The sequence below is a fragment of the Eucyclogobius newberryi genome, unplaced genomic scaffold, assembly GCF_026437365.1.
Source record: "Eucyclogobius newberryi isolate DKJ021-1_F unplaced genomic scaffold, fEucNew1.0.hap1 SCAF_20, whole genome shotgun sequence".
In the NCBI taxonomy this organism is placed as follows: domain Eukaryota; kingdom Metazoa; phylum Chordata; class Actinopteri; order Gobiiformes; family Gobiidae; genus Eucyclogobius; species Eucyclogobius newberryi.
In genome coordinates, this window is record NW_027315835.1 from 14,220,583 (window position 1) to 14,231,377 (window position 10,795).

General features: G+C 42.3%; 2 protein-coding genes across 2 annotated transcripts; one reads left to right on the top strand and one right to left on the bottom strand.

The window, feature by feature from the left end:
* Positions 1-787: 787 nt before the first annotated feature.
* On the bottom strand, positions 788-2,802 carry cabcoco1 (ciliary associated calcium binding coiled-coil 1). Its single transcript, XM_072455559.1, has 5 exons — positions 2,703-2,802; positions 1,926-2,095; positions 1,668-1,809; positions 1,157-1,229; positions 788-992 (listed from the first exon to the last, which is right to left on the bottom strand). Exons 1-5 carry the CDS (start codon positions 2,756-2,758, stop codon positions 900-902), a joined length of 534 nt encoding a protein of 177 aa, XP_072311660.1. The 5' UTR covers positions 2,759-2,802; the 3' UTR covers positions 788-899.
* Positions 2,803-3,079: 277 nt separating this feature from the next.
* LOC140369169 (adhesion G protein-coupled receptor A1-like) lies at positions 3,080-8,454 on the top strand. The gene is made up of 7 exons (XM_072456433.1): positions 3,080-3,201; positions 3,846-3,937; positions 5,324-5,451; positions 5,887-6,010; positions 6,092-6,243; positions 6,329-6,424; positions 6,839-8,454. Exons 2-7 carry the CDS (start codon positions 3,935-3,937, stop codon positions 8,061-8,063), a joined length of 1,728 nt encoding a protein of 575 aa, XP_072312534.1. The 5' UTR covers positions 3,080-3,201; positions 3,846-3,934; the 3' UTR covers positions 8,064-8,454.
* The last annotated feature ends 2,341 nt before the right edge of the window (positions 8,455-10,795 follow it).

Sequence of the window (10,795 nt, forward strand, 5' to 3'; positions counted from 1 at the left end):
AAACATCTGAGCCAACACATTTGAAGTCTGACAAAAGCATGTGGGATGTGTTGTGATCTGATGAAATCAAAGTTAAACTTTCAGGCCTGTGACGTATCTTTGTTACAAGGCCATAACTCTTAAAGGTATTTTTGGCGCAACACTGCGCATCACCAAAACAACACCATACCACAGTGAAGCATGGTGGGGGCAGCATCATGCTTAGGGGCTGGAGCTGAGGTCTTAGTCAAGGTGGAGGCGATTATGAACAGTTCCAAACACCAGTCAATGTTGGCACAAAAAGGCCTCTGCTAGAAAGCTGAAGAGGAAGAGGAACTTGCATCAGAGCATGCATCCAAATCAACAAACAAATGGCCTCACCAGAAGATAAAGTTTTGGAATGGCCCAGCCAAAACCTGTGGGTGATCCAAAGAGGGCTGTGCGCCGGAGATGCCCTCGCAATCTGACAGATTTGGAGCATTTCTGCCAAGAAGAGTGGGCAAATATTGCCAAGACAAGATGTGCCATGCGGATGGACTTTATCCAAAATGACTGCTGTAATAAAATCAAAAGGTGCTTCAAATAATTTATTTACTCCCCCCTCCCCAAAGGATTAAAAAAATAATTCAACTGAAACACATACAAGGTGGAAAAGGTTATGAAATTATTTATATTGGTCTCATTTTTTTACATCACAAACCCTGCCATTATCATTGACATATATTAGTGTAACAAATGTGGAAAATGTTAAAGGATTTTGGAGAGTACTAGCTACTGTATATGTCAACAGGGCCAAGTCTCTGCTGGCCATCCAGACATGGCTGTAACACAAATAACCAGTTAAATGTCATGAAAGATTATTTTATAAACTCCTCAATCTGTATACCTCTAAAGCAATAGTGACATCAAAAAATAGTTTGTTATTGGGAAGTGTCTGGGGTAACAAGGTGTGTAGCGATGCCCTCTTCCAATGCTGCAAGATCAGTCTGACTCCAGAGTACATCCACTGTCTCCTGCAAACATGACATCATTATTTATTATAATAAAACACAGACAAATGACATTGCTGCCTATATGTGATATCTATATGTAATATCCTATGATCATGGGGTTTGTAATCCCACCAGTGAATCCAACCCTTGGAGAGTGTCTGTGTTTCACAGTGAGATGATCTGACCTGAGCGCACAGCAGCAGTTCCTCTCGCCCTGAGATCTGCAGAGCTTTGTACAGCAGGTAATTCTGAAACAAACTGTGGACAAGAGAAGAGTCGACATGAATAATCACTCCAATGTCTAACAATTCAATTCATTCCCTTTCTATCTTCTATCTAAAAAAAACAATACCTTTCTATAACTAACTTGATAACTCAAATTGTCCTGTGTCTGACAAACAATAACCTAAAATGAACACTTATATTTTAAGGATGTGTTTTACTGCACAAAAAAACTCCTCACTGTCAGCGTACTTTTGGCCTGGTGGAGGGCATGCCATCTGCTTGTCTCATGAAGATGTTATTGCTTTGTCTGGATTGTAATAAAAAAAAATGGCATAGAACCTTCCATCTCCATGGAAATATGTAGGTGGGCCTTTAAACCTGAGTCAGATGTTTTCTCTGCTGAAGTGTGTTTGGCCAGTGATGATCAGTCTCTTCGTTCTCAGTATGGACCAGTTTAAAGCTGATACGCACCTGCTGATGAATCGGATGAGGGCCTGTGCTTCCTTGAGGCTCAATAGTGGACTGGGACCCTTGTCAGGAGTGGGGGACTGACAAGCCACTGCCAATGCTTTAGCAAACTCCAGCACATTGTCGACAAAATCCATGCCCTTCTCTGTTCAACACAGACAGCTTTTGTTGTAAGCGCTTCAGAGCAATTAAAACATCCTTATTATAATTTACCAGAAGCACACGGTCATGTTAGGATCACGTGTTTCAATGTTCTCTGACCTGTAATATTGTGGAGCAGCACATCTAGCACTGCCATCGTGAAAGACATCTGGAGGGGGCTGAGGTGAGCGTCCAGGGCCCAGCACAGCCCCTGGAGGTAGTAATGCAGCAGGGCAGCTTCCTTCATACAGACATGTGAGTTGGTCAGGCCCAGCTTGTTCGACAGAAGTCTGAGGAACACATATTACCTCATCATACCAACCGTGATCTGAATCCGGGATTTGAGTACAGCCTGATCAATGGTCCAAACCATGAAAAAACATCTTTACTTTGCCAAATTGCCATGATGTGCTACATCACATGAAACATCATTTCAAATACAAACGTCATAAACCTCAATATTTAGGCAGTAGCTACTCTTCTCAAGTAAGAATCGGCTAAATATCAACCCTCCGAGTTATTTCATTTAAAGGTGCACTATGTAACCTTTCTATGCCACCTGCTTGTCTTCATGTTATTGCTTTAACTGGAATGTTCCACAGTACAGCATTTGTTTGTTTTGTCTTGTGTTTTATTGCCCTTTAACATCATGGCCAGGGGACTACAGATGATAAGTATTTATTGTTTAAAAAAAATACCTTTAAAATGTATTCTTACTGGGATTGTGTGCTTTTCTCTATGAAGAAATATTTTTGTTGTTTTTTACCATTCTGTGGAACATTCCATGCAAAGTAATAACATCTCCGTTCGGCTAATTACATCATAATTGAAATAATAATCTACAAAGTGTGTTTTTGTTCATGATAAATGAGTCTCCCGCTGCTGTCTTCTACTCACAGCGTCAGCTCCTGTTCGCTCTTCCCCAGCGCTGCCTCGAGCTGCTCGGGCGACATCACGTCCCACTGGAGCAGCGGAATCACCTCTTCTTTCTACACAAGTTACATAAGACATTACATTTATTGCAGTTGAAGTTAAGTTGATCGATTACATTAATGTCACTCCTCCCTCCGCTTACCATGTTGACGCCGTTACGGTTGTGTACTGTTGCCATGACAACATTGACAACAAAATGCGCGTGCTTTTTTGCAAGTGCGCTTTACAGGGAAACATTCTGAATGCTTTGCCCCAAAACACCATAGAAGAAGAAGAAGATGTCAAAAGATGTGACTGTTTTACATAGAACATAAAGCTTTTGACGTTTGATCAAAGCGCGCAGCGGCCTGGTGACGTCAGGTCTGCCCCACGTGCCGCGCGGGTCACCGCTACGTCACGAGATGCTGAGCGGCGCGGCGGAGCGGAGGAGCGTCATTCCTCTGTCTCCACAGGACCAGAGCAGGTAAGCCCTTTTCCCTCAACTTCCATTTGTGAATGTTTGGAGCGTCACGAGATGATCCTGTGCGGCTGACGGCTTTGCACGAGCCGCACTTGATGTGGCCCCGTCAAACTAATGAAAAGCCCAATGAAGGAAGCGCAGACACAGGTTCTTTTTCGGGCTCTGGGAAAATCGAAATGTAAAAAGTGACTGTGGTTGGTTCTTTCTTGATTAAGTTTATTACACACTCAATACATGCATTATATATATGCATAGGCTTAAATATTGCATTTTATAAATTGTGTATAATTTGGCATTCTTCGTATCGTTCTATCAATTCAACTGTAAATCTGTGTACATATTAAGCCTATTTTTGGTTTTATTATTATTTCTTTTATCTTTAGCTTATTGCTATTTTTCTTCAATAGCAGATTTATATTCTTTCTCTTTTTGACTTATTCATTGTCTATTGTTTTATATTGCACTGAATCACCAAGACAAGTCCCTATGTTTGTGAATTCTGTTCATTGACAATGGCAATAAACCCTTTCTGATTCTGATTGCATTCATTAAAATGCCTCCTACACTTGAATAACCTCAAGCTCAAGCCAGTAGATGAGCCCAGTTAATGAGCTCATGTTGTATTGCTGATGGTGTTGTGCTTTTAGGATGAAGGCAGTGGGAAGCAGTTACTTCAGCCTCCCATGGATGTTCCAGGACACAGTTTTCCAGAGCTGAACTTACTCCAGTAACACAGATGGTGAGTAGAATGTCGTCTGCTATTCTGCTTAAATCTGTTCTATGATGCATGCTTATTAGCCCTTGTCAAACCTGTCATCACGAGGTGCATCAGAGCTACATATACACCATCGCTCTCAGGGTGTGACTGCAGGAGACCCCTCTGTGTGCAGCCTTATGTTCCCTCTGTCGCAGATATGAGAGGAGACTCTGAACGCCTGTACAATGGGGGTGCACTGAGCATGATGCAGAGACTAAAGCTTATACGCTAATACAGCCTCCAGTCTGTCAAAATTCACAACCATTCTTCACTTTCGGGAAGAATGGGAACAACAACAACAACAAGTCACATACTCCTCTTCCATGTCTGTAATATTCATGCGGACATGGTGCCGGCTGCAGCAGTGGGCTTTCAGCGCGTGGAGGATCTGAGAGTTAGTCAGTCATGCTGCGTTTAATAGATAGTGGTTCAGTGGAGCGCGATGGGATGTGTGTTCTGCAGAGGCATCTCCACATACAGCTCCGGAGCAGAGTTGGCTGTGGGCACTCGGAGCCTCTGAGTCAGCCTGCTGCCCCCACACACGGCCTGGCTGGCGCGCGCTCTTACGCACACGCAGCCTTCACACGCTTAGTACGCCAACTGTATTCAGGTCAGCTTTACATGAAAGTCCTCAGCCTCTGGGTCTGCAGCCTCCCACTGTCCCCACTCATCATTCAGAGCTCACAGTGCTCACATGGACACTGTCTGACAGAGGGGTGCGAGACAGGTGTGTGTGAGAAAGGCAGAGACGGGACGACACGTCAGAAAAGTGGGGGGAATGTCTATCAGAGCACATGTTAAAGGTTCTGTTAACATTTCATGGCTTTGATCCTTTTGTCAACTTTCATCACGTACCATAATGTTGTCAGAGTTTGTCTGATCATGCATCATCTGCTATTAAGTGACTTGTGGAAGATTGGATTGCCCTTTTGGAGTGAACCAGTTTCTTGCATTGTATAGTGTGTGACTTTTGTATTTGAAGAGGCTGTTAGGCCTATTGAGCTTTATAAATTAAAAATTAGTTGACTGGTTTTAAACAAAAACAGACTTCCAGTTGACCTTTTTGAAAATTCATAACCTTCACTCTGGCTCTGCCTTGGAGCTGGGGCTTGCGGGAGCCTCAGAGACCAGTCAGTGCCTTATCCATGTTTAATGATATGCCTAGAGTTATTTTAAGGCACTGATGCCAACAGTTACAGTGCGCAGCATCAGCTGTGGACCTGCACCCGCGTGTGGCCTCATTATGTCTGTCTGTGTGTGTCATCTTTAAATGCACATCAGAGTTTGTTCTTTATGTTCTAATGCTCATATGTTGAGTGTAGCATGAGCTGCTGATGCAGTCTGTTTATTCTGCTACTCATTCTGCAGGACCTAAAGCGGGTGCTGTCTTTCCCACCGTACCCCGGGGATTACCTGCACCCGGTGGTCTACGCATGCACAGCTGTCATGCTGCTGTGTCTGCTCGTCTCCATCTTCACTTACATTGTGCACAACAGGTGAGACCTCAACCACAGCTTTGGAGCGCGGCCTCAGATCCCTAAGACTAAGATGTCTCAAGCTCAAACATTTGGGGCAAGAAAGCGATCCTCCAGAACTGAACGCAGTCATTGATGAAACAATAATTCTTTGCCTATTTGGAATGGTTTGTCGTGTTTGTTTGCTGCAAATAAATTCTGCTCTACAGTTTTACAGAAGTATTTATCAATAATCCAATAGAGCAAACCATTTATGTTTGCCAAAGAGGAAGACTATTATTTTTTATCTGCTCAATGCTACAACCAAAGGACAGGCAAGCTAGCTTCAGCAATCAAGTTTTCCAGATCTCATTCACTCATTCACAGAGTGCTACTCTTCTTAACCACTGATTTCTGCAATATGTTTGTAATGAATCTTTACTGTAAAAAACATAGTCTCTACTGCATGTCTCTCAGGGTGATCCGCATCAACAAAAACGGCTGGCACATGCTGCTGAACTTCCTCTTCCACGCGGGCCTCACATTTGGAGTCTTCACTGGAGGCATCAATCAGATCGACACGCCCTTTGTCTGTCAGATGGTAAGACCACTAATGTTAAAATACCTTCTATCATCTGACGTACATAAAAAGAACATGGAAACAGCTTGGATAATATTTCAGGTGGGCATCCTCTTGCACTATGCATCTCTGTCCACCATGCTGTGGCTGATGTTTACAGCTCGAAATATTTACAAAGATGTTTCTAAAGACTCCCTGAAAGCCGCTGACAGGACTGGTACGGTCAAAGCCCACTCTAAACCCACAATACTTAGGTAAGACAGGAAAGAACAGAACAGCTATTGTAATCATCATCTTGTAATGCTTTTTGGACCAGAAGATCACAATAATATGTTTCAGATTCTACATTGTGAGTGATGGGTTCCCCTTGCTCATTGCGGGAGTGACAGCAGCGTTTGATCTGAACAACTATGGGAGCCGGAAAGGTGCTCAATAGTAAGTGACTTCATAACACACTACAAACACTCGTTGTTTGTTAAAAAAATGTTAAACTTATTTTTAACAGTTGTACTATGTATGTTGTTGTAGAAAAAGTGTTAAACGCTTCCCTACACAGCGTTGTAGTGAAACAAAACACAATTCCAGCTATGTTTCTGCGCAGGGAACCAACAATACACCAAACTTTAAATGGTGTTTAATATCAGAAGCTTTAAGGAAAGGCTTCTATATATTTTTTTTCTTATAAACGGTTTATATGGGGGCACTCTGGAAAAAACAACTTGATCATACTGGCCTGTAACATTGGCCTATGACCTCTGCAGCGTAATCTGCAACTCTACTCCAGTGTCCATACATGTACTGCAGTATTACCACACTACTTGTTCAGTTAGTTTTTTGTGTGTTTTCCAGTTGTTGGATGGCCTGGGAGCCCAGCTTGGGAGGGTTCTTCTGTCCAGTGGCATTAGTGGTCCTGGTCATGTGTGTGTACTTCATGTGCACTTTCATCCAGCTCAAACGTCACCCTGAGAGGAAGTATGAACTGTGCCTGCTAAGCGAGGAGCAGCAGCAGACAGACTCCAGGGGGGCGACAGGGGACCCTCTGCCATTCTCTCCGGGAATCTCAATGTTAGCAAATGAGCACTCATTTAAATCCCAGCTGCGGGCCACAGCCTTCACTCTCTTCCTGTTCCTATCCACGTGGGCACTGGGGGCACTGGCCGTGACCTTGGGGCACTTCCTGGACATGATCTTCAGCTGTCTTTATGGGGCCTTCTGTGTCACACTGGGCCTCTTCCTTCTTATCCAGCACTGTGCCAAACGAGATGATGTGTGGCACCGCTGGTGGGTCTGCTGCCCCTCCAAGGACAAGGACAATGGTAAAAATGGGGATGTTTTGGGTCGTGGAGAGGTGGTTCATCAGCCCATCTGTCACATCAGCTCCTCCTGCCCTGCTCCTGTCATACAGACCGTCTTTTCTCCACCCAGTCCCACACTCAACCACTCCCCTCAGTGCTGTGGGACAATGCTGACCACAGACACACTTCAGGATGACCTCCCACGGCCCATACTGCCCCTACAGAGTTGCCTCATGGACCGCACCAAATCTCGCTCCTTTAGTCGACCCCGGCCCTACTTACAGGATTACCGCTCCCACTTCAACTCCACAAGCATGGACAACTCTTTTTTTACTGCCCCTGACCCCAGCTTGCTGCTGCAGAGAAAGGATTCAGTCACCTCCTCCCATAGCCACACCCATAACATGGCTGACAGCACCACATCCTTCCACAGTCATGGTCACAATATGACTGACAGCATCACGTCCTGTTCCAGCCTCTTGCAGCCCTCTCACAGCCCGCACGCATGCCAGTGGCACTTGTATGGCCCTCAGGAGCCCTGTTCAGAGGACATGGAGCCCTACAGCAGCACACCACAGAACTCAGATAAACAGAACCGCCTCTGTGTAGAAGTGGAACAAAAACACTTCCCTAGAAATACACTTCCACGGCAACACGGTACCATGGGACGCCGTGGACCCATTGGCCGAAACCGCAGCCTACAGGAAGATGGGCTTTTTGGATCGGACTCCACAGGGAACATACGAACAGGGCCGTGGAAGAACGAGACTACTGTATAATACACTGCAACTGTCAATATGCACTAAAGACAGCTCCTTAGAGACTGACATGTAAACATAAATATACCGCTGCTTTCCTGAGCCCAGTTCTGTTGTTGAGCACTAAAGTTGGACTATTCAACTAATCCACCAAAGCAAAGCCAGAAGAAGCTCAAAGCTGGTTTGGAAACATAAATCATGATCCAAATATTAAAGGATTTTCTTGTGAGGAAGCAGTTTCAATAGAAAATTGTGGTCTCATGTACATTATGTAGTGAGACCTTTTTGTATGACATATTCCCAGATGGATGTCTATGAGAAATACGACACAGAGCATAGACATAAACAGTAGTATGTCACCTATGTTGTTAACAGTGAAGGTGGGTGCTGTTGACCTCCACCATGGCCATTGTCAGATACATAATGGAAGCAAAGGCAGAGAACCAGGACAAGGCGGTGTTTAAGTTCTCGGACACACTGAGGGAACATCTCTTGTGATTCCCCTGGAGCAGCTGGAGATAAGTATGTCCCTGTTTGCTGTTAAGCAGATCATCGACAATGTAAACTTTAGGGAACAGGTCATCTTCTATCTACAATTCTCCATTAGCTTTATTGCTGAAGGACTGTTCACCTTCTTTAGAGATATTATAAAATTACCCCCCCAGACCCAAGCAACAACAAAAATGCTTTTAGAATATACTGTGCATCCAAATCTTTTCATCTCAGCTAATTTATCTAATGTGTCAACATATTATTTACATCTCATATTTTCATTCAGTGAAACACACCGAGGCAATGGTTGGTTTATGGAATCATGGTGGAACTGCCGATGCCTTTGTGAGAAATGTTTTGAGTGCACTGACCTGCACTGATGTGTTTCTCTTTGCACTTAAACAAACCAGAATAGAGCCAGCACTCGCACTAGCTTTATTTAAAAGGTTTTAAGCATGTTTTTCATCTATATTTTACTCCAACTCCCAAATATAATCAAAGGCTGCACATAAATGTAGAGTGCACAAAATACCAGTGAGGAGATCTTTGGGTGAGCACGGTTCGCTGTTCTGTGACATTTGACATTGTGGTGGTTCTGTGTATTTATGACATGACATGTCAGTCACAGCATGCATCTGTAGCATATTCATGTGATTTGTGCTCTGCATATTTAATATCGTTTTATGAAGTGTTCCACACATGAAAGAAATTAAATTGTCATCTTTGTATACTTTTCTTTATGCTGACAATGATGTCCCATTGTACCTGTACCTCTCCGCTAACATTTACTGTGCACTGTGCTTCACGCACCACCTCTGTTCTTTGCCAATACACTGTACTGAAGCGATGTACAATCCCTAAACTCAGGTTTACAACAGAAATGTGTGAAGGCCCACTCCCAGCAGCTCTGGAAAAGTAGCCATAACTGTAGATAATTGTGCTCTTCCCAGCTTCGCTGGTCAACTCAGAGTCAGTGGCCCTGTGCAGTGCTACTTATCAAGTTTCATGTAGTGTAAAATGCACACACAAAAAATGTCGTATTAAATGGCTATTAATATAAAGAATAAACAATACACTTTTTGATTTAAGAAACCTTTTTTCTAGATTGAGCATTATGCAGAAACTGCATTTGCTCAACCCTAGTTTGTCATAAGAAAGCATCATCACAGCTGTCACTGTGGTAGAAGGCACCTCTGAGGAGACTAGGATGCTGCTATGCAAAACACTTAAGATAGCAGTATTTTTCTTAAATACTATCCCTAAGTTAAAAGTGGAACACACTTTTTATATCTAATAAATGCTCACTGTGACCACCTTGAGTTTTTGTCTCATTTTGTTACCAAATGTGGCTTGATGTATGGCTTATGACAGACAAGTCATCTCAAATAAATTAAACTTGACAGGAGTGATATTGTCTATTATAGATCTTTCTTTTATTTTTAAAAAATATGAAGGTTATTTTGTGTTTTTATTACCAAAGCTTGTATTTTACACTGAATTTATGTAATAGAATGTTTTGCATTTGAATTTGTGAACTGTTTTCTTTTACATCTAATCAAGTAAAATATTGAATATGAATGTTTTTTTTTAAACAATGTAAATGGAAAATAGTAATAGTGAAAAATAATACAATGCTTTAATGTTCAGTTTGTACCATTTTAAATTTCAGTGTATGTTACTCTGCTCATGGGGAACAGGAACTTGACTGCTCCAATCTGGATTTCCATCCATCCATCCATTTTCTACCGCTTGTTCCCTTTCGGGGTCGCGGGTGACTGGAGCCTATCCCAGTGACATTTCATCTCAAGTTAAACTGAGCTTTGAAGCACTGAACATTTTTACGCTGGATTTTTTTTTCACGGAATTAAAAAAAAAGGAAACTTTATGTTAACAAATTGAATTTTAAAACATTGTATTTTCATAAACTGAAATTTAAACACGGCATTTGTTCAAACTCAATAAAAAAAAAAATATTTTTATACACTGAATATTAAAACTCAGTACAAAGGGAATATTAAAGCGTAGTATTATTTCCCACTGACTTTTTGTTTTACATGATATTCATTTTCAATTAATATTTTGCTCGATTAGATGATAAAAAATCCAGTTCACACAATTCAAATGCAAAAAAGTAAATTACATAAGTTTTGTGTAAAATAAAAGCTTTGGTAATAAAAACACAAAATAACCTTCATAGACCAAACATAGGATGTAAGGATTTCAAGGACATGCAAACACACATTCACTCTGGTCTAATCCCG